The sequence below is a fragment of the Triturus cristatus genome, chromosome 6 (genome assembly GCF_964204655.1).
Source record: "Triturus cristatus chromosome 6, aTriCri1.1, whole genome shotgun sequence".
In the NCBI taxonomy this organism is placed as follows: domain Eukaryota; kingdom Metazoa; phylum Chordata; class Amphibia; order Caudata; family Salamandridae; genus Triturus; species Triturus cristatus.
In genome coordinates this window covers 911,938,276-911,962,495 of record NC_140589.1, presented here as the reverse complement: position 1 = coordinate 911,962,495, position 24,220 = coordinate 911,938,276, and the positions used below count along the sequence as shown (strand labels likewise).

At 39.9% G+C, this 24,220-nt stretch overlaps 1 protein-coding gene across 2 annotated transcripts in view; it reads left to right on the top strand.

Annotated features, from left to right (window-relative positions):
- SLC2A12 (solute carrier family 2 member 12) overlaps positions 1-24,220 on the top strand; it is a 516,964-nt gene that overhangs the window by 25,932 nt on the left and 466,812 nt on the right. Inside the window, exon 2 of one of the 2 annotated variants that reach the window (XM_085611582.1) lies at positions 21,667-21,897. The exons of the other annotated variant lie outside the window; for it this stretch is intronic. Within the exon in view, the coding sequence (XP_085467708.1) occupies positions 21,786-21,897 (112 nt within the window). The 5' untranslated portion in view covers positions 21,667-21,785. The remainder of the gene's footprint in view (positions 1-21,666; positions 21,898-24,220) is intronic. 2 annotated transcript variants of the gene reach the window in all.

Sequence of the window (24,220 nt, the reverse complement as noted above, 5' to 3'; positions counted from 1 at the left end):
GTTCCATCCCAAACGATCTCCCAAAGGTCCCGAACCAAATGAAAAATATTTTGAGGCTAAAAAAACCTACTTCATTCTATCATCAGAATGCTTCTACACTATGTGCTTCTTTGAATGGCTCATTTTGCTTGTCGCACTGTATTATGGTTACGTAACTAATGCCAATATGTGTATCCACTCAACATAGTGTGTCCAAGATGGCCCATACTTAACGGGCACTAAGCAGATGCAAAGATGTTAATCATAATTACTCTACTGGCATTCCCTCTTCCAGACTCTACAGACCACCTGATGTTAAATACAAATTGTGTGTTCATGAATCTGAAACTGACGGGGAGGTTGAATAGGGTAGACAACTCACTGCAGCAGATCATAGAAATGCTATTTTGGACTAATACTCTCAGTGACGCGCTGTTCTGTATGTCCGAGATACTGTTGGCCATAACTAACAGTAAGGGAGCAATAATGTACATAAGGGGATTCCATATAGCGCGCAAATTGTGCTCGAAGAAACAGCAGGAGCTCCTCAAACCTTGATGCTTGAAAAATACTCGTGGTGTGAGATCCTGTAACTTGCAAACATAGAGGGAAATTACCCCTTCACCCTCTCTTTAAATACTGAAAATTTAAATACTGAAAATGCGCCGATCCTCAAAGAAGGTATACATCAATCAAGGACATGCGGCTTCAGCCATGTTAACATGGTGTGAATGTAATCATAATTAGGCAAAAATGGCAGATTCAGAAAGAATATTGGTATAAAGCCTGCCTTGAAACCCTTTTGTATGAACGTCTCCTGTAGCAACCCGAAAGGTGTTAATTCATATAGAGACAAATGTTTATCTCGTCCCTACACCAGGAGTCAGATATACAAAGGAGAATATGAACAGTTGTTTTGTGCAGATGTTAGTCAAAAACGGAGCCAATAAGTATGCTTGAAATTCATGCAGCCAGAGGGGGATTGATTGTGTAGAGAAGCACAGCGCTTAGTGAACAAGCACAGGGCAAGTGCTGTACGGGCAAAACATTATAAAAAAAGTGCACCAAAATCGGATGGATAGAGTACTTCGGCCATGGGAAACTGATAAGAAAAGCACACAAAGAACAACACTAGAAAACAGTATGCTGCAGTCAATAGAAATGGAGGAAAAGGAAGTGGCAAGCACAGGAATCAATGAAAAGCAAGGGGATGTAAGCCCCTTTTATTATTTATATTGAATGCAATAGATTTCTCAAGCACAGCACACGCGCTGTGCAGGTGAAATCTAAAAATGGCTGGTTTGCGGTGTCTGAATTTGCTGAATATTTATACATAGTATATGGCCCTGTATGCAAATGCTAAATCCGATCAGAGATAATGGAGCATGCCTGCTAGACACACAGTTGCCAATCTGAACCAACAAGAAAATACACATTAGGCAAAATTTCTAGGAGCTGACATTTACATTTTCTTCTCCAAAACCAAAGAGAAGTAATGTGTTCATCATCACATTTAAATCACATTACTATACATTAACTCCTGAAAAATGTAAAACCTCACACAAAAAGGCTATCTCTGAGGTGAGTTAAAAAAAACTTTCACAACACAGCTAACTTGAAAATCCTCAGGTCAAGTTGGACAAACTGTACAATTGGAGTGTAAACAAACGTTAGAAGGAATGCTTGAATTAATATTTACCACTGGTTGTTTATAAGAGCAGCATTTCATTCCACCATACATTCGCTTAATGTGCCATTTTTATGAAGGGATCAACGACCTGGAATCCGTCTTAACTATGTCTCAAGTGAGAGTCTGAACTGATAAGTCACCTCTGCTTCCAAGGGAATGAAAGCAAACCCAGATATGGTTTGGCCTTGCTGGGCCTCATCAATTGGAAACACTTGCCACATCACTGTTAAAGCACAACAGATCGTACATACTGCTCAGTACCATGATGGGACAGCCTTCATCCCATTCTTTTTTTTCTGGTTTCTTTTGCAAAATATATGTTTGATATCTAGTGTTCTTTTTGATACCCCAGATAGAGTAGATTTGGGGTAAATCCACCAGTCTGCATTTGGAGGTTCAGAAAGACTGTCTAGGGGTTTTATGAGTGAGGGGTGTGCCAGATACCAAGACCGGCCAACTCCCATGCTCTCTTTTTTATTAGTTAAGTGGACTTTTGTCCCAGAGAATGGCATTTTAGGGTTAATCTTCACATTTGCCCCCAATATGGGGCATTGAGGCGGTTTGCTGTTAAGGCATAGGGGATGCCGTCCACAACCCATTTTTTTGTTTTAAATAAAAAAAATTCTATCCCTGGTATTTAGCGGGTTTTTTATTCCATTGGTGAGGGCAGTCTGGTGGTACATCCACCAATATGACCCACAGGAGACAGAAAGAATGTTGTGGCTTTAAGAGTGTGGTCTACAGCCCAGTGCTAGGCGGTCTGGACAGGGCCCACCCGATTCTTTTTTTTTTTTTTTTTTTTTTTTCCTTTTGTGTTTTGAAATATCTAAAGAGAGGATTGCAGTCTAGTGGGCTTTCTGCCTGTTGGGGTAACTCATTTGGGTCAAACTCTACAGTGTACCCACGGGGGGAAAAAGATAGTTACAGACCAAGTAAGGGGGAGGTGGGCAACTGTTCATGCCTGGGGAAGATGCCCCACCATCTTTATAAAATCATGGTGTATACAGGGTGGATCTCTGTTTGGGAATATCACTCCTGTGATCCATTGGTGAGTGATACCATTGGAAAGGTGGGAATCTCTTCTTTCTATCAGCACCTCTCTGATTGTCATCAGTGCTCAGGGGATGTGCTGTGCTCCCGAGTATTGTTCACACTGAAAGTAGCTGGAGCCTAGAGGCACATGCTGTTTTCAGTTTCACAAGCTGTGCCGTTGGCATGAATAGTCTAAAGCTTACTAGTCTAAAAAGAAGTCTGTGATATTCACTGCTTCAGCAGTATCTGACTGACAGAGTAGTGGAGACACATCTGTTGACAGACTTGTTTAAAAAGGAGTATCTTGTGATCTGGTGCATAAAAAAGGCAGGAACAAAAAAGGAAGACTGCACGGTGAAACTGGCCTGCGGATGGTTACATCTCAGAATATATTAAGCAAAAATAACAACCAGAATATTGACTACCAGTAGACTGTGAAGATAAGTATATATAGGTATAGTATTTTATGTATAGATTTACTATTCTTAAGTCCACATCTTTGTGCCACGCATACATATATTAGAGCAGGGGCCTCCAACCTTTTCTGTAATGAGAGCTACTTCTGCTCAAGGAAAGTCTGCATGAGCTACTAGAAAATGTTATAACTGTAAAATAGGGACTATACTATGACCACCATTAGCAGGATTACCAGTAGTTACCACCCAAGTATTCCAAGTGCGGGTAACAGCAGAAATGCCGGTAAAACGTTAATCAATATAAAATGCCTCCACCTGACTTATGAAGTAACATTCAAATCTTGAAATGCCCTATGGCACAAAGGACATAAATACAGCAGTAGGTCTCCCAGCTCAGCTTGAATTATCATTCATCAGTTTCTTAAAATGCACATTTTCCTAACAAAGACCACTTTCCACTGTGGGCGAACAAACTCAATTTTCCAGAAGAAAACCCATTTTTGAAAAGAAAACTGCCTTTAAATATAAGTTTTCAGAGTTTAGGAAATGCACAGTCCCAAAACATCAGGTTGTCATTTTCATCCAGTACTCCTATGTAAAAATGTCTTATATGGACAGACTACTTTAAATACCCATGTATTACAGTCATATGCCATGGATGCTCACTAAAGCACCACGGATGCCTGTATTATGCCAGTAATGCCCACCATTATACTATGACCACAGTTGTGCCAAGACTGGAAACCTTAAGGGTCAGGGCATAGACCAAATATCAGTCATGACCATTATTCTGCCAGGAATGGGTAAATGTAGGCCAGTCATACTCCTAGTATGTAAAGGATGGCTGCCAGTATACCACCACTAGACCAAAAATACCCAAAATAGTCAAGGATGACCATTAATATGCCATTGGCACTATTATGCCAGGAACAAGACCAGAATTATGTCAGAGATAACAGCCTTATGATGGGGGCTAGCATACACATTTGATGGTCCATGACACCAGGTGTAACTTTCAGGAAGCAATAGCATTTATTATGGATGCAGTTAAATTCTGATGAGTCTCTTAATTTTCTCTGGTCTGGATCATGCTCTGTTCTCATCAGGTCTTGTGATCATGCACCCAACTGACACATTTTTACTCTGACTCCTGCAGTCCCACACTTTGGTGGGTCAGCACTGATTACTGCTCAGGCTACTGCTGCCATGCTTCTTTGATGGTCCACTGTTCACACACATGTTGTGTCTGATACCGCAGGGACTACAACATGGTCAATCTCCTTGTGGCATAGTTATATTAAGATTGGATACAGACTGTCAAGTGGCAGGCCCTATAAGTTGATACAGTGTGTGTCTGAGTGTTAGTATGAGATACTGCCAACAGTACGGCTGGCTGTCACTCTAATGGTATTAAAATGAGCAGTGCTGCCTTTTTTTAATAGGCATCTACTCTGAATTTGATACTGGGTTTGACTTCACCTCTGAGAGCTACTTTGAAGGTACAGGCGAGCTACCAGTAGCTCCCGAGCTACTCGTTGGAGACCCCTGTATTAGAGGCTGGTGAAACAACAAATTAACAGGGAGACCAAAGCTAGAGCAAAGGCAGGGTCTACAGTTGGGGTCCCTCAATGTTGGATACATTGAATTCTACTGAAGCTGTTGGTTTAGGCGTCAAAAGCTTCAAGGGGGCAATGCTGGATTTCATAGTCACAAAGGTTGCTTTGCCTCTGGAGATTTGCTGCTTCACTCAGATTCAAGGGTTTTCTTTCAGACTTTGTCACTTTTATGGTGCTTGGCAAGACTGGAATCTGTAGCCAGGAAGGATTCTATAAGGCTGTATATCTTTCCTCTGAGGTCCTGCTGAATCTGTTTTCAACTTCACAAAAAGGGTGAATCTGGTTTTGTTGACTACCGAGGGTGCTGCTTAGTGGGGAAGCCTCAGTACATTGACCCAGTCCTCTGTAAGTAGAAAACATGACTACATTCAACTTTTTTCCAGCAGCTGGGAAACTTCCATTTGGTCGTCCATGTAGCGCCCAGGGTCTTACCAGGTTTCTCCCGCAGGGCTTCTACATTGTCCACTGTTCAATGGTCAGCGTGGTCCCCCTAAATAAATTATCCTTCCCCTTTTTGTGTCCCTAAAGCAAACAAAATGCAGGTCAACCACTTGACTTCAGGAGAACAATTCCAATCTCTGGGTACCAGCAGACATCAGGAGTCCTTGAATCCATTTCTTCAGTTTTCCCTCTTCAAGATGTTGTATTCTCAGGGCCAGTATTCTTCTGAGGAGGTGGTATTGAGGTGCCAATCGTATCCAGTGCACTATCTTGTAATTAGATAATTCCCTATACCACAACCTAATAATTCTCTCATACTCACCACTCCTCCATTTCAGCACTTCCTCTCTTGATTTACCACAAATGTTCCTAGTAACTCTAAATTCAACATTAGTATCTGCATTTTGAGAGGCTCTGGTCCTTCATAAGCCACTCCCCTCTTTGGATGAGATGCCCTCCCCTCTTTCACAGGCCATGCTGCTGTATTTGGGGGCAGTACATCTAGGGTGGCCCTGGGAATGAATAAGAGCAGTTCCTGCCAAACCCAATTTGACTTCATTAACTCAAAAAAAGGAATAATTGCTAAGGATGCCCTTTGTTCTGCAATCTGTTCGTGTCCTCCCAGATGGATAACCCCTATTAAGTGGGCAGTCATGGACAACATCCCTTCTTGGGCCCAGGGGCCAATGCATTGTCCCTCTGGGAGCAGGTTTGTGTATATTGGGGCCCTGTATTAGGCCTGGATGCAAACCGGTTCTAGACCACTGTCCTCTGAGGCAGCTTTTCCAATGTAGGTATCAAAAATCTACTTTCATTATTGAATTATATTTTTGAGGCAATTGGTAATAATGTCCTCAAGTGTTCTTCCCACTATAATGTCCAGAGGTCAAGGGATGGACGATCACAAATTTATTAGGGTCCATAAAACCTTTCAGAGGCCTGTTGGTGAGGGTTATATAATGGTACATTTTGCTTGAACTTTATGAGTTGACAGAATTCAATCCCTCGCCTCTTGGTAGGTCTCCTTCCGACAAGGCTGGTGTGCTGGATTTGTTGAATCTGTAACAACTCCTTAATTGGCTTACCTGATGTGAATGACATTATTCCCACATGTCTCAAACTATTGCACTGGTTCAGATACTGTATTTGCAAATGGGAATATACTACTGCATTTATTTAGTTTTAATATATGTTCTGTCACTACACTCACTGTGAATATTCCCAGGAGACTGACACTTTTTCAATCTCTTGTTTTATGTAAATATGGTGAACAGACTTTAAACTTTTAACAATTTATGACTCATCAAAAATGAATGTGATGAAATAGATGCAAATGAATTTGAATATCATGCTCCGCTGTATTTAATGAAAAGTGCACAATGACTGTGAAAATGATAGGTCTTGAAGTGCTTTATTTACTCACAGCAATGGAAGTATTTACATTTGCTACGGAGTAGGAGTCGAGGAGGCACTTTGTTTGTGTAAATGTTATCTGTGAGTAGAGCACCAAGCGTCATAGGGATCTTTTTGATATCCTGAGATGGGCATGTAAACAACTTGGTCTTGGTTGGAAAGGTAGGAAGCAAATCAGTGTTAGACATTGCCGGTGAATCTCATTCAAGACTCCAGGCTGCTGTGAGGTTGGGATAGTCTATTGTATTGGAAGTTAGTTGAGAGTTCCAGCAATAACAGGAGGCAGTGGTCATCTCCATCTGTGATCAGGAGTGCATCATCTTCAATGTGTAAGTAGGGGTCTTTATGCTCAGTGTGATCTGAAGTCAGTCCAGTAGTCGGGCAGGAGATGGTTATCATTAATTGGATCTTGGAGACTGCTTTTTCAATATTCTTGCTAATGAATTGTAGGTGAGCGATGGCCGTATTCTTTGGGGCGTAATTCTTCACATAGTTTTTCCAAAAAGACGTTGAAGTTGTTTAGAAGAGCGTTGGAAGTGGCCTTGATAGGGTGTAAGATGAGTTTAGGTATGAAGGGCTTGATGTACACAAATTCTAATAAGAAATTATGGGCCATATGTATCAAAGAAGAGTTTTATGATTCTCAAATTGCGATTTTTAGCGAATCGCAATTAGAGAATTGCAAAATGCAATGTATGTAGGATTTGCTAAAGATTTTGAAAATCCTACATATTCCTTATTTGCGAATCGCAAATTGAGATTCGCAAATAAAGAATACCTTCCCATTCAATCCTATGGGCTAGGAGGCCCATAGGAATGAATGGGAAGACATTCTCAATATGCGATTACCAATTAGAGAATCGCAAATTGAAAATGCAATTTCAAGGTTGCAAGGGTGCCAAAAGAACACCCTGTTGCACCCCTGAAATATGCGCACATATATGCCCTGGCGACATATGGCACTTTTAAGAAAGTGCTTTTTTAAATAAAATCGCACATTACCACCAACTTGAAATTGGTGGTAATTTGCAATTCCTTAAGAAAATAAGGTCAAAGTTATAGATGTGGCTTTTGGAGTGTGGTCATTGTGTGACATGCTGTACCACGCTGAGTGTGACGATGAGGTTAAAGAGGGTGTCTCCTGTCTTTATGAGTTTGCATTGTCTGGAAGGTTGGAGTCACCCAAGAGAGAAGTGTGAGAATATCGGATGGAGATCTGAGAATTCCTCAATTATGTACTTGTTCTACCTGAGAGGATTGTATATGAGATGGAAGGTGACCGTCGGAGGTACAGAGGGGAAAATGGGATATCCGTTGCTCTATGGAGTTGAGTGTTACTTGGACCTATGTTGTAAGGCCAGGAGGACTTAGGGACAACATTTAGGCCTCCTCCCTTTTTGTGCGTGGCCCACATCATGGATAGTGTAGCCTGTGGAAAGAAGGACCTATAGGATGTGTGAGGATGTGTAGGTGAACCTTGTTTCAGGGATGAACGTTTATCAACCTTGTGATAGGTAATGGGGTCTGGGCTGTCTAGTTTATGGAGTACTGCAAAGTGAGTGTTAATGAGCATAAGTTGAAATGTGTGTTCTGTAGTTTGAGGGTTTGTGGTAGTTAATGTGATGTGAATGAGGTTGGGTGTATATGTTGTGCAAATAATATGTATGTGTTTGATTCATCTAGCACTGAGTGTGTTTATGGGGATATGCAGTATGAGATTCTGGGTAGTACCCGTGATTATATCTTAGAGGAGAGGTTGGCAATAAATACCCAGTAGAAGCAATAAGGGCAACTTGATCAGCTGAGGTGTGGAATTGGGAGAAGTGGGGGACAGTGAAGTAATTGTGGAAGGAATCACTGGAACAGACACTTTGAGGGAAAGTTTGAATCACCGGACAAGACCTGTCAAGTACAATAACTTTTAGCTTGATGAGGTTCTGGTCAAAATACTGAAGCATTTAATGGCTTGTTGGAGTCAATATGTTTCCGTTATTACAGATGTTTATGGTAATTTCTCAATTTTGCACATTATTGGAGTCTCTGAACTTTCAACTAGCCCAAATCATTGTTATTGATGGGGTGGCTAGCTTTGAGAGCACAGAAAAGGAGATCTGTGTTTGTATCTCTTTACTGGACCAATTTAAGTTTCTACTATCAGAATTTTTCAATAAGTGAATAGAATATTGCATTCGAATTCTATATGCTCTATTTTGAGGTTTTGAATGAGGCATAGTGCGGTGATTCTCAACCATTGGGACTCGTCGCCTACTCAGGGGATCCACGACTGTTCAGATAAATAGATAAGCAAAATATTGAAGTATATGTCATTAAAAGGCTAAGCTTGACTTTTTTAAATGCTATGTCTGTATGTAGCAATGTGAACTTTAAAACTTACAATTAAGTGGTAGCAGTGCAAGTACAGCAAACAGAATCTAGTATAGGGATTTGGTGGCTTCAATTAAAGCACTGGTATTCTCTGACAAAAAGGTGCCATAATACTTACCTCTTTGTCTTCAATAAAATGAAATGATAAAAATTAAGTAATGAAAATTAGGACTTTCCATCATTAACACTTGGAAAATACACATTTTATGTCAAAAATTGTGGCCAATATGCTGGTCTAAATTTAGTTAATTACATGTAAAGAAGCATGTACAATTGATTTGTCATAAATTCATTTTTTAAGTAGAAGACAACGGCCTGTGAGCTGCTTTCAGAGTTTCCTCCATGTCCGCACCAGATGCAAAGGTTTTGGTGGCAATTGCTACTATAAAGAAATGAGCTCCAAAAAGGGAAATGTCTAATATGGCAAAAGAAATTATCTCTTTTACCCATCTTGCAAGGGCTGCTGATGAAACAGGAGAATGAGGTTTCATGAGAGAAATGAATAACTGAGAAGATGATGATTTGAGAGCAGCTGTTTGATTCTCATATTCTTTAAAAAATCATATAACATAGTTTCGGCTGAAGTGAAAAAGATAGATATTCTACAGATGGCAGCAAAGTTGTTGTCCTTCTGAAAATAAAGAAAAAGATTTCAGAAGGACGGGGGGAGGGGGCTTGGGGGGGGAGGAATTATTCCGAAGTTGGGGGAATACCCATCCTTCTTCCACAAAGTAATCTTCAGATTATAGGATATTATCCAATAGGATTTCCAGTGATATATCTGATTCAAAGAGATAGCTGACCTGTGAGTATTTACTATTCTATATGACTTAACTGATGAAAATAAAGAAGCAGATAAATTGATTATTGAGGAGCCATCCGAAATAAAGGGATTGGTGCTTGGTTCTAAACTCCAGCTAATCCATACAGACCATAATGATTTGTATACTGAGGATGTGGCAGATGCCCAGGCTTTCTTGATCAGTCTGACAGACTTCGCTAAAAGTCCCTCTGCAATGTTATGCTGTGAATTTTCCAAACCATGAGTTGCAGATGGCCTAATAAAACTAGTTTCTGAGGTTGGTTCATGTGGTTCTGTAGTAGCTGATGTACATCTGGTAGTAGCTGTGGAAAATCCACTGACAGTTGGAGAATTCCGGGCAGCAAAATTTGACATCCAAAAAGTGAGTAACTAGAATAGTTGTGATCAATTATTTCTTGACTTTAACAGGCACCAGGGAATCATGAAAAATAGATGGAAAGTGTAAGGAGGTCTTGTGTTCCACTCATGGAGAAATGGATCAGTTGATAATGCCAACAGAGCTAGTTTCCACCCGTAGAACAGAGAAATTGGGTTTTTTAATCTGGAAGCAGAGAAATCTATAGCAAAAAGACCCTCAAATTTACTGTATCGATTTAGAAAAAGGCGGGCATAGTTGTCAGTTGCTGTAATCTTTTAATTGTTATGACTTCTCGTCTGCTAATTTGTTGAGATGCCCTGGAAGGAGCTCCAATGTAATTGAAACATCATGAGCTAGGAAGTATTCCCAAAACTGTTTGGCTAGAGAAGCAAGTATCGTTAACTGAGAGCCCCCTATATGGTTTATGTATTGGCTGGGTTTGAAGTTAATTACAGAGCAACCAACGTGTGTGGTATTATCTTTGTTGTTATCAATGCTTGTTTAGTCCCTCTGTTCCATGTCTCTGACATAGCGCATAGAAATCTTATTTGTCATGGTTCTATGCTACACCATTGTTTGGAGTCAGATCTCCGTTGGTTTCTGAAGGAGCTGTTTCTCTTTGGGGTGCTCTGATTAAAGAACTCACTTGCATATTATACTTACAATTTCGTGGACTCCTTATTCTACTTTGTGCTTCATGGAGGAGAGATTACATTTTTACACTTGCGATGAGCAGCTTTTTGAGCACCCCATCTGCCATTGGATGTTCAAGCATGACTATCAACACTATTGTCAAATACGGTGACTGCCCTATCAGGTACTTTCTATTCATATACAATTTATGGGACAAGTTTATTGTTTCTTTCTATATTTGTGAGACTTTCTACATCAACTTGTGGGGTTCAAGTGTGTCTCTTTACTTCCAAGTGTCTACTGGATGCAACATTAATTCTATCATCAAACAGCTGGAGGTAATTTCTAAGGTTTAGATATCAATTCTCCCATCATACAATTGGAGGGATTTTTTATTATTTCCACATTGATCTTTGCCACCACAAATTGTAAACTTTGTTGTCGTTTGAAAAACGTACCTGTTCGCTGTATCCTGGCAACCTGTCCCGCGGTGCATCACGAGCTCGCAACGGAATCTCATCTTTGCAAGATGAGTTAACGCGTGTTGACGCTGATTCCTCTCGTCGCGGGCCACTGTCCAACAAAACAAGGCGCTGTGTTTGGAAATGTTGCAACGACATGGGTAGTACCACACACGACGTGGATAGTGCCGCAGTAGCTGCATTTTCTCCTGAGCGACAGGCATGCTTCTCGCCTGATTGTTCACGGTATGTCGAGTCCAGTTCCCCACGGTGATTGACGTTTGTGGACTGCTCAGTTTGTTGATTTTCAGTAAAATCCATTTTCAATAAAGATTTCTTTATTCACAGCGACACACACGCTTCTTGCCTGTTTGGTTACTGCGTGTCAGTCTAGTTCACCACAGCGACTGGAACACTCCAAAAGAAAACATTCTCGAGAAATACCTTCGTCACACAAGTCGTACATTTGTCATTATTTATTTATTTATTTATTTATTTTCCTCTTTCTATAGAGGTTTACTGTTCACTATAGTGTTCCTTCTCTCAAGCTCATTGTTACTTATTTGTGCTAACAGTTTTAACAATGCAAAATATCACTCCTCCACTGTTTTTTCTCTTACATCCAGGTGATCCTTCCATTAATTGGACTAAATGGAAAAAAAGCTTTCTACGTTGCTCTAGAGTTTGTGGCTCATCATTGTCAAATGAAAGGAAAGCATCACTTTTAATGCATTGTTTAGGTACTGAGGGACAAGAAGTGTTTGAGTCTCTTCCTGATTTATGTAATACAGATGAATTAGACCGCAATAAATTTGAGATATGTTTAAAAAAACTTGATCTACATTATCTTCCTAAGGTTAGTACAATATTATACCGGTATCACTTCAGTATGAGAGATCAATAGGATAACAAAAGTGTAAAAGAGTATGTTGCTAGTATTAGAAAGTTGGCACCCACTTACAATTTTGGTGCTACACTAGAGGAGAGAATATATGATTAATTTATGTTAAGATGTTGCAGTGATAAAATTAGACAATAATTGTGGAGTAAATTAAGCACACTTTCATAAAAGAGCTCCAATCTTTGCGTTTAATTAAGTTTGTAGTTATAAGTTTTTATACTCATCTTATCTTAGATAACATGAATCTATACAGACAGTCATATACTTCATTAGGTCTACAGTTAGTCTTACCGAGTAACCTAAAGCTACAACACAATGAGTAGACTTAATTTACTTTCCTGGAATGTTAATGGTCTCCGCACCAAGCCCCGAGCGAATAAAATTATGCAATATCTCCGTGATACGGATGCGGGGATCATTATCCTCCAGGAGACACACCTAACAGAAAGTGAGATACACGAGTTGGTCCAAAGGAATAGATGGATAGAATCTTCTATTTCCACAACACAAGGGTCTAACATACGGGGGGTCTCAATCTTCTTCAAAAAATCAGTAAGGTTTAAGATAAAACAACAGAAAGTGGATCCTGGAGGGCGTTGGGTCATTGCAGCAGTAGAGATGGGAGAAGCAAAGGTAACATTAGTGGGCTATTATGGTCCAAATATCGATGACCCCTCTGTATTGAAAACCCTTTTCAATCATTTGCTAAATTTCCCAGACCCGGTGATTATAGCTGGGGATTTTAACATCACTTTAAATCCACTTCTTGACAAATCCCCTAACAGCAGACAAAAAACCACCTCTAAATCTAGATCTTGCTTAGTAGGCTTAATGAACCAGTACGATTTTATCGACATTTGGCGGTTTAGGGAGGGTCTAAGGCAGGATTTTTCATTCAGGAACTCGAAGTATAGACACAAATCAAGAATAGATTTTATTCTCACTAGTAGAGTTCTGGCTGATAATATTACTTCAATATACTATAATCCAATGCATCTTTCTGACCACTCTGCAATAGTGTTAGAATTAAAGTTGGACACGCCACCTCTAATAAGAATGTGGTCCTTTGATAGGTCTTTACTCAGAACAACAGAGGATATCGAATTTCTACAGTCAGAAACCCGCCACTTTTTTAACACCAATATCGGTACAACCCCAATAGGAATTTTATGGGATGCATTTAAATGTACATTGAGAGGTCTTATTAAAAACAAAGTGGCCTATAGAAGAAGACAATATGCAGAGGAAGTAACCCTTATTGAAAACAATATCTTATTAGTACAGGCCGATATAGATAATACAGGAGTAATTGACAATGACAACGACCTCGCCGGAAAACACGCTGAGTTGGACAGGCTGAAGCACTCATTATCCGCAGTTCTAGAGAAACGTGTCCTTCAGAGATGGGAGGCAAGTAAGCTTTCGCATTTCCAATACGGGGAGGGAGCAGGGAAATTACTTGCCTGGAAAATTAAATCAGACCGGGTTCGAAACAACATATCGTCTGTTACATCCACGGAGGGCACCTTTTCAAGGGATGATGAAATTAGAGTAGTTTTTAGAAATTTCTTTCAATCCATCTATAAAGATGACTTAAACGTTACCCAGAATGACATCTTGAGTTGGCTAGAAGGTATCTCTCTACCATCTCTAACACCAGAACAGAACCACTCTTTGGACGAGGAGATAACTATTATAGAGGTAGAAGAGGCAATAAGGAGAGCAAAGGGAGGAAAGGCTACAGGCACTGACGGTTTGCCAAGTGAAATATATAAAAAGCTTATCACTCAGGTCTCTCCAATCTTAGTGATTCTTTTTAACCAAATACTAAGACATGGCGAAATACCACCTGAATCATGGGACAATGCCTCTATAACCCTTATTTTGAAGCCCGGCAAACCCCCCACAGACTGCGGCTCATATCGGCCTATTTCTATATTAAATGCCGACTATAAAATCTTTGCCACCATACTGGCCAAACGGTTGGGTCGGGTGGCGCCAGACATTATAGCACATAACCAAAAAGGGTTTATTAAGGGGAGACAGCTTTGTGAGCTCACGTATGAATTACTAGGCTCTATAGACATCGCCATAAAGGAGGCTATCCCTCTGGATGTCCTCACGTTGGATGCAACAAAGGCCTTCGACAGGGTGAACTGGTTGTACCTGTCGGAGGCCTTGAGGAAGTTCAATGTGGGGGACAGATTTTTGAGAACGTTGAATTTGTTATATAGGTGCCCATCTGCCTCACTTTTGATAAACGGGGGTTTGACTGAGACCTTCAGGGTCACGAGGGGAACTAGGCAGGGCTGTCCCCTGTCACCCCTTCTTTTCGATGTCTATATAGAACCCTTTGCCCAAATCTTAAGAGACAGTATACTGATTAAACCTTTTATTTTTGGTGGTTGGGATAAAAAGGTGGCACTTTATGCAGATGATATTATGATTTTTACAACGAATTATGATGAAGCATACCCAGAGATAATTGACCAGGCTCTAAAATTCGGTAAAGTTTCTGGGTATGAGATTAATGCCCAAAAGACAGAGTCAATGTCCTGGAATAGTAACTCAATTGGCAACAATGGCACATCTAAAACCCAACTTCGATATCTGGGGATCAATATAGTTAAAGACATTAATTTGATTGCTTCACTTAACTTCAACAAAATAGCTGCAGAGTGCCGGAAACATATGAGAGACTGGTCACATCTTCCTCTCACTGTTTTGGGAAAGGTTAACTTAGTGAAGATGAGTATCTTACCTAAAGTCTCTTTTTTGTTTAACTCTATTCCACTTTTTTTTGACTCAAAATTGATTGTAAAGCTACAGAGCGCGATAACCAGCTTTATCTGGAATAGTAAGAGCCCAAGAATTTCGTGGAAAAAAATCAGGCGACGGAGGGAGAAGGGAGGGTTGGCTGGCCCAGATCTCCAAATTTATGCATGGGCTTTTCAGCTCACGCACACACGTATGCTACTTAAAACCCCTACTTTAACAGGGCTGGGCCTTCTTTTTTCTACATTACTTGAATGTGAAGGAGTAGACCAATCTGCATTCTTGTTTAAATTTGGTGACCCCAAATTCTTCAAGAAAATAAAATTGAAAGTTTTACAAGGGATTGCATCTACTTGGTATAAAGTGAGGCATGCGATAAATGTTGGATACTATTCTGGGAGGGCTCCCATATGGGATCTACCCGTCCCTCCCGCATGGACAACAGATGCCCTGACTAACCCGCTAATAGAGGCAGGTATAAATAGGTGGGATGACCTGTTTATGGATGGGACATTACTTCCATGGGACTATTTAACAAACAAAGTAGGCACAAGTTTCTCGAGATTTAAATATATTCAGATCTCCAGCTGGTCACAGTCATACAAAGAGCAGCCAGCACGGATTAGTAAGCTGCCTATAGGTGGCAATAGTGACTTGGTAACTTGCCTCATGGAAAGCCCCGCCGCAAAAAAAGAAATTTCATGTTGGTATAACAAAATAATCGATGAAATAGATGCTAACTTTCATCTACCGACGTCACTATGGGCTGAATTAATGCCAGGCGTAGATGTTGAAGAACTTTGGATAGCCTCTTGCTCAATGCTTTGGGACCTAGTTAAACCGGCATGGCTTCGTAGAAACCACTTATTCACTATACATAGGGCATACTATTCCCCTCAGAGGTTGACTAAGTTTTCTTTAACAGGCCCAGTCTTATGCCCAAGATGCGGGTTAATCGCAGCATCAGACACTCATATGTTTTATGATTGTCCAAATTTATCCGCTTTTTGGGAAGCCATTAGTAATAAGCTTTCACAATTTCTGGGTGAACATATCTCCATAGACCTAGCTCTTGTTATATTTGGTCTCAAGAGTAAAATCCGCAATGCCGCAACCAATCTAACATTCTACTCCATTTTAGCAGCGCGTAGGGAGATATGTAGGCATTGGAAAGATGCTCAACCACCTACAGAGCATGAATGGCGAGTTTCACTTCTTCAAATTTCCAAACTCGATCTCGCCAGAGCAGGAAACCCCAATAGGAGAGCTTTTTGGGCAATGCTCGGATAGCAGCGATAAACCTGGGTTTTTTTTTTTTTTTTTTTTTTTTTTTTTTCCCAGGTCCTATGATTAACACGTACATTGCTTATCCTCGCTGCCATGACCAACAGTCTTGGAGCTATGGGGGTCTCGATAACTTGGGCACTATCTCCGGAGGCACTTCCCTAAGCAAAATCATGTTTGGCTGTTGCGATTGTTGCTGTGGGGAACCGGTCTTCTTCCCTCCCGAATGAACTTTCTCCTACCAGCTATAAGCTGAGACAGCACTGCACTCGACCACTCTTTCCTTTGCTCTGTGGCGGTCCTTTGGTTTTGATAGATTGGAGCTAAGCACGTAATATGAGGACAAAAAAAAAAAAAATAAAAAAAAATAAAAAAAAAAAAAAATAATAATTGTGGAGTAAAGATTATCCTCCTCTTGATGAAGTCATCACCATTGCCAAAGGTGTTGCACACACTTGGGCTTGTGTTGGTGAACTTGATAAAAGTTAAAATAAATATTTGTAAAGTTGCTATAAAAGAAGGAAATCTCAAAGAGAAAGACTATGGTAACAAGGTTGTACCTGTACAATAGTTTAGAGCAAGGACTGGGGTGTGTTATAGGTGTGGAAATGTTGGGCATTTTGCCTCTTTCAAGAAGTGTCCTGCCTGGAATCTTGTTTGCAAAAATTGTGGGAAAAAGGGGCATTTTGCCAAGTGCTGTCGCTCTAGCAAGACAAATGAACATATTTCTGTGAAATGCATTGAGGATGGTTTTTTGCCTGTGTTCACTGCTAATGTGCCTAAGAAACATCTCAAAGATTGAATAGGGTTTGGGAATGTAGATGTTGAATGTTTGATTTACTCTGGAGCTTGGCTTACACTAACTTCTAAAGATGAATTAGACAATAGGTTTGCTAATGATTTTGTTCTTAAAGAACCTGAAGTTGTTCCAGGAGTGTATGGTGGTCAGACCATTGACTTAGGAGGGTATTTTGAGTCCGAGAACAGGTTCAAGTCCAATTCACTTAAAGGAAAAGTGTATGTTCCTGTGAAGGGCAGGAGTGTTCTAAGTTGGCCACATCAAAAAGATTTGGGCATCATTCTTGATCCCAACTCATCTTCTCCTGTGATACTTAAAGATGACTTTGCCTGAAGTTTAAGTTTAGATAGGGTGTAAGAATTGACTGCACAGGCGGATGATGCAGCTTTGAGTTTCAAGGCTGCATTTCCTGAAGTTTTTGGTGAAAAAATGGGTCGTCTTAAAGGTTATGTCCACCAGATTAAGCTCAAATATAATGCACTTCCTGTAGTTACCAAAGTGCATCCTGTTCCTATTTGAATGAGAGAGGCTGTGGAATCTGAGATTATGTGAAGATGGTGTGATTGAACCTGTTGAGTGCTCAGAATGGGTTTCTCCAATTGTTGTCGCACACAAACATTCTGGCGAGATTCGTTTGTGTGTGGACTTGAGAGCTCTCAACAGGTGTGTTGTCAGTGATCATTTTCCCCTTCCCATTATAACAGAGAAGGTATCGTTATTACAAGGGGCAACATTTTTCACTACTTTGGACTTGGCGGCAGCATACCATCAGATAAGACTTTATCCGGATTCCAAATGTACACCACGTCTGTTACACCATTTAGAACTTATTGTTTTGTACGGAGGCCCTTCGGGTTGGTTTCTGCTGCTGCAGTGTTCCAACGCGTCATTTATAGGTTGTTTCAGTGGAATGGTTGGGGTCAAGTGCTTTCAGGATGACATTCTCATCTTTGGAGACACAGAGGAGGTGCATGACAGTAGGATGAGAGATGTTTTGAGTGTGTTGAGTGAGAGTGGTCTCACAGTGAAACTTTCTAAATGTGCTTTTACGAAAACTGAGATTGAATATTTGGGTCATAGGGTCAATGAAAAAGGACTATACCCCAAGGTGGATTTAGTAAAGAATATACATAAATTGAGAAATCCTGAGTAGAGTGAAGATGTGCTTTCTTTTTTAGGAATGGTGGAAATTCACGCAACATTTTACCAAATTTAGCTTCAAAGACTTTAAACATCAGGAAATAGCTTATGAAAGGTGTTCAATTTGAGTGGAATGCAGATTGTCAAAAGGAATTTTATTATATAAAAGAAGAATTAACTAAAGGGGAAGGACTCAAAAGTTTTGATCCTTCAGGTTTTTGTGTCATTATGACCGCTGCTAGCATGAAGGGTCTTGGTGCGGTTTTAATGCAAGAGGATGAGAGTGTTGATCACTTTAGGCCGAGTGCTTGAATTTTGAAATTGTGTGGTGCTGAAGAAAAGTATTCAACTATTGAAAGGAAGGCTTTAAGTGTTTTTTGGTTCATCAAGAAGTTTAAGAATTTAATTTGGGGTACACAATTTGCTGTATACACTGATCACAAGCCTTTAGTTGAAGTTTTTTCCAAAAAAGGTTTGGACATGATTTTAATGAGAATTTGCAAATAGGTTGTTGGTATTCAAGGTTATAACTGTGAAGTCTCCTATGTACCTGGACCAGAGAATAAGATAGCAGACTGTTTTATCTAGACTCTGTTCTTGTGTGGAAAACGAGTGTGATGAGGAGGTGGATAAAGTCCAAGTGTGCAATATTACTGAGGGATGCGTGAGTCAAGAGGAGTGGTTAGATGCTGTTGGTGCGGATGGGATTCTTTAGCGTGTAAACATAGCGATATGCGAGGGTTGAAGAGGGACGATAGTATAGTGAGTTTTTGGAGGGTCAAAGATGAGTATTCATGTGATGAAGGAGTGGTCTTGAGGGGTTTGAGACTTGTTGTTCCTGAGGCATTGAGAGAAAGGATTGTAGATCTGGGACATGAAGGGCATCAAGGGATCAGTAAAACTAGGTGGAGGATTCGTCTAAATTATTGATGGCCAGGAATGGATCTTATGATTGAAAGGAAGATCAGGGAGTGTTGTGATTGTTGTTTCAGCGATAAAGTGAACAAAATTAGGAACCGTCCCATATGCAAAAGGGATTTACCATCCAAACCTTGGGAGATGGTAGATATTGACATTGTTGGACCTTGGCCCAGGAAGGGAGGTTCCAAATATTTCTTAGTTTTGAATGATCAATTTCCAGGTGGGCTGAAATTGTTACTGTTAGCAGCGTTGAGTCTGGAAGAACAATTCAATTTATGTCTGATGTGTTCAGTTGTGAAGGGTTTCCAAATGTTGTCATATCGGACAATGGTCCACAGTTCGTGTCTGCTGAGATGGAAAAGTTTTTGAGTGGAACTGGAATTAAGCACAAACTGTATTCGCTCTATCATCCAGAAGGGAATGTTACGGTGGAAAAATTCCACAGAAGCATCAAGGAATGCATACAGTTGAAATTAAGGAGGGAAGAAACTGGAAGGAGGGTCTTAAGAATTTTTTGCAAGCTCATAGATTTTCTCCAAATTCCACCACTGATGAGGTGCCATTTGAGATGTTCAGGGGGCAGAAGGCTAACACTTTATTGTCTCCTGGTTGGTCAAAATGGGGCAAAGATGTAGTTGTGTCGTGGGCTTCAATGAGTGGTGGCAAAAACAGAGAGAAATCTTGTATTGATAAGCGTAAAGTGTGTAATAATGTTCGCAAAGGTGTCAAGCTGTTGAATGTGTTAGTAGGGGATCAAGTGTTGATCAAGAAACCGTGTGGTCTAAAAGTGATTCCAAATTCATGGGTCCTTTCAAAGTCATGAAACTTTTTCGTAATGCTGAGGAAATGGACAATGGTAAAGTTTGAAATTGAAATAGAGGTGTAAAGTTTAACAAAAGATAATTTTTGTATCATGTTGTTTTTTTGTGTAGGTGTGAAGATGTGTGGTATTATATTTATTGTTGTTATCAATGCTTGTTTAGTCTATTTGTTCCATGACTATGGCATGACGCATAGAATTCTTATTTGTCATGGTTCTATGCTTCGCTTTTGTTTGGAGTCAGATGTCCGTTGGTTTCTGAAGGAGCTGTTTCTCTTTGGGGTGCTCTCATTAAAGAACTCATTGAGATATCAAAATTACTACTTCATTGACTCCTTATTCTACTTTGTGCTTCATGGAGGAGAGATTCAATTTTTACAATGTAATTTTATAAAAATCTGTATTTTAATGGAGCCTACCAGCAGTTATAAACAATTGATGTGTAGATGAGATTCCTTCGCTGAACATTCATCTCCAGTCGATACAGCTCTAAAACTCTGCACCAAACCTCCCAACCTGACATGCTGGAGTCTGATTCTAACAGTAGATCTGGGGCAAAAATTTAAGATAGTACTTCTGTTCCAGGCATTGAGATGATCCAGCCACGAAATAACGTGTTCCTTTACTTCTGAATCAAAAGGGATGAGATATTCATAACTGAAACCTTTCCTTGGGTGTTAAATCTTGAGAATATCTAGAAAGCACAGCGATGAAGGGGACCTGGAAAGACCATTTTAATTGAAAAGATCAATAGACCTGCAAACCTTGCTGGATGATGTCATACATTTGTAACAGGGTAAGAAAATGAGCTAGGTTTTCCTTATTATATTTGCTTTTGAGTCTGGTTACTGAAGTGTACAGGACATTGTGTTTACTGGTAAAATCTAAAAGTTCTATTGTTTGAAACGGTTCTAGGATTGACTTTTCTTTGTTTGACAAGACCCAAGTTTTCCAACAGAAAGGTAGTGGTTTTGATATGAGGAATAGCTAAGCTGAACTTTTGTCTTAAGACATTATGCAAACATTGCCCAGATATATTAATGTTCTGATACCCTTAGATCTTAGGTAAGCCATTACAGGTCTAAGCAACAGGTCAATGAAGAACAACGGAAAGGTAAAGCATTGAATTGATAAGTGATGTTTCTCTGGTTGAATTGAGGATACTTTCGGTGAGAAATGCAGAATTGAGAGGTGCACATCTATTAAATCCAGACGTGCTAACCAATTTCCTGTTTGTATTCAATCTTCGAGACTTTGTTTTCCATTTTGAAATGTAGATAGAGGAGAAAGGGTTGAACTAATGAAGATCGACTATTTGACAGAGTTTCCTGCATTTCTTGTTTACCTGCAAAATGATGCTTATAAATCCATGTGGATAGAAAGAAGTTATATCTATTGCCCTATTTTGAAGAAGTTATTGAACTTCCTGTTGGACTATATATTTATCTGTTTGAGACGGATGTAAAGACCTTGGTTAGAAAATCCGAACTGTGTGGAAAATTCTATTTGCTAGCCTAAAATTGTTTAGAGTACCACAGGGCCTGAGAAGAATTGCGACTAGTTTTCTAGAAAAGAAACTGTGTGATCTGCTAATAAAAGAAGATGTTTTTTACACTTCCGATCATTAGAGGCAGATCTTGCTTGACCACTTTGAAATTTATTTCTGAACCCCCTCCTTTTTTTTTTTCAGGGTTAGAAGGAAAATTGATTGGCATTTCTGTAGTTTCTTTTGTGGGTAGAAGGAGAATCTATTGACACATTTGTACTTTCCTCTTGAAGGGAAGAATCGGGTCCTTGAGTCGTGATGGAAGTAACCGATAGAACAGCCTCCTCTTCTGCTGGTCCTTCCAACAACCTTTTGCCCAAACACTTCTCAGAGTGAAAGTTGTGCCTTATCCATGGTTGTAAAGGTGTTACCGTATTTGGATTTCTCCTTTATGAATTGGTCGCCGAAGAAGAGGCCTCGAGCAGACAGCTGGAGTCTGATGTGGCTAGCACAGTTAATTTCAGGTCAGTCTTAATTAAAGTGTATTTCTTCTCTTAGAAGATATTGCCAAGTTGACATTGCCCAACAGACATATTATTTGTTGTACTCAGTTAAACAATTCCTTAGGGTCTACAGTTGCCTTCCGTCCTCTGGCAAATTCAGCTAAATCAAATATTTTGGCAACAGGACCCATGTAATCAAGTAGTTTGTCCTGACAAGAGGCCCACTCTCTAGCAATACATTTTTTCTCTTATTTAAAAAGGAAAGCCAATGATTTGGGTGAATTGAAGTTACAGGGACCTGTTCTAAAATCACTGGCCTAAGTCATTCAGTCCTGAGTTGCACCTAATTGATTTGTCAGAAGGTGTTCTAATGTGAGTATTAATACAAGGGCTCACATGAGGTAATGTGGAACATTAGGTACTCTTTAGATAGTATAATACTTTTGGTCAAATAAAGGATCCAGTGCATAATCAAGAATATCAGAGAAATCATGTGTATTTGGCTTAACCGAAGAATAATTGGATGGTCGTATAATATAGTGTTTCTTTGGGCCAAATAAGTACAGGTCTAAACCCCTGAATGCTTGTCTTGAGGATTGATATATGAATCTGAATCAATATTAGATGTATCATTAGAAATTCTAAAGTGTTTCCTCTTCCTAAAGTGTCTATCTACCTCACAATTAAAGGGTCTATTTATCAGGTTGAAAACCTGTGTCTTGAGAAGCTTTTGTTCTTCACTCATTTTTTCCTAATGCATTCTTGCCGCTCCTGTTGCAGGATTGATACGTTTAATTTTGGTAATCATTTAAAATGGACATTTGTGCAAAGGCTTTGTTGTAAAGCTGCCACATATGAATCATCATCATCATCATCCTCTGATAGGGTGCTAGAAGGTGATACTCTGCTGCTACCAACAGAAAATGTCTGTGATCATACATTTGTCCTTACATTGTTCACTAAATTTTTAACTATTGAAGCCTTTACTGCCTTTTGAACTGTAAATAAAGCTTTACAAATTTCCTATGCAACGTCCTCAGAGGATTGCATTTCAGTGCCAGAATCATTATTTTCTAAATTGTTTGTTATCTTGTCAAAAACAAACATGTCTACTAAAATCACTCTGAAGAATCTCAAGTATGACAGATTAAAGGTGCTTTCCTTTACTAATCAAGAAAAGTCATTAACTGAAAAAAAAGTTCATGAGAAGATTTCCCTGTTCCTGTAGTGAGACCAAAGTGAAACAAAAATATAATTAAATTTTGTAGCTTTCAGTCAAGCGTGGTAAGCCCAATTGTGTTGTACTAAACCAGTAATAAAATTGTCTGATTAACTGGAACACTGGAACAATAAATAAAAAACAAATCGTCCAGAATGTTACTCGCCTTTCATAAAGAAATAAATCTTCTTGGCAGCTTGATTATTTTTCTGAGAAATAAAGAGAGCATGAGAACATTTTGCTGAAGTGCAATGAAGAGTGCCAGCCCCAGCGAAGTGAGGGTTGCCCTGAATAGAACAACATCGCCTCAGGGAAAAAGCTTACAGGGGCCGAAGAGGAGTAATGCAATCCCGTTACTGTGAGAGAAACAATCCCACCTTTGTCAAAAGGAAACTGTCTGTATATTCAAAGAAAACAAGCCTATAAAATCCAAATAATGTAATAAACATTTAAAATATGAAAGAGAATGGTATTATGTACTTAACTGGCCGTGGGGAGGAGCATAAAGATGAAGGGCTGCCATTGGCCCTTCCTTAAATTAAATCTTGTTGGAACTCTATGTAGTGATACTGTAATCTTTCTGCTGAGCTTTATGGGACTTTCTGTTTGTTTATTATTGATCCCATATTGTTCTCCATAATGTTGTGTGTGTTTTTTATGGGAAAGCATAAAAGTGAAGTATAATATGAACCTCCAGTCTTGAAATAAAATTCCTTATTTATTTCCACAATAACCAACCCATTCTCTTCACATCTTGGAGTAGAGGCTGGGTTGGACACAGGGGGCCGATTATGATGCGGTCGGAAAAGGCTCCGATGTCGGTCAGAGCCTCTCCGAACGCATCGTAATATGTCAGTCGGATTCCTTTCTGACCGCCTCATTACGATGGAGGCAGTCAGAAAGGACTCCAAACGGTCATTCCGACTGGCTTCCGACAGAGTCATAGAGCCCATCTGCCAGTCGGAATGTGGCCAGTAATCCCAAGGGCGGCTCTTTCCGCCCGTGGGATTACCATGTCTGTTTTCAGTAGCCTTTCCCTGCCGGCCTTTCCTACACAGATAGGCTGTTGGAACTTGACTTTGGGGACCCCCTAGCAGGGCCCCCTTTGGTGGAAGGCATCCGGTT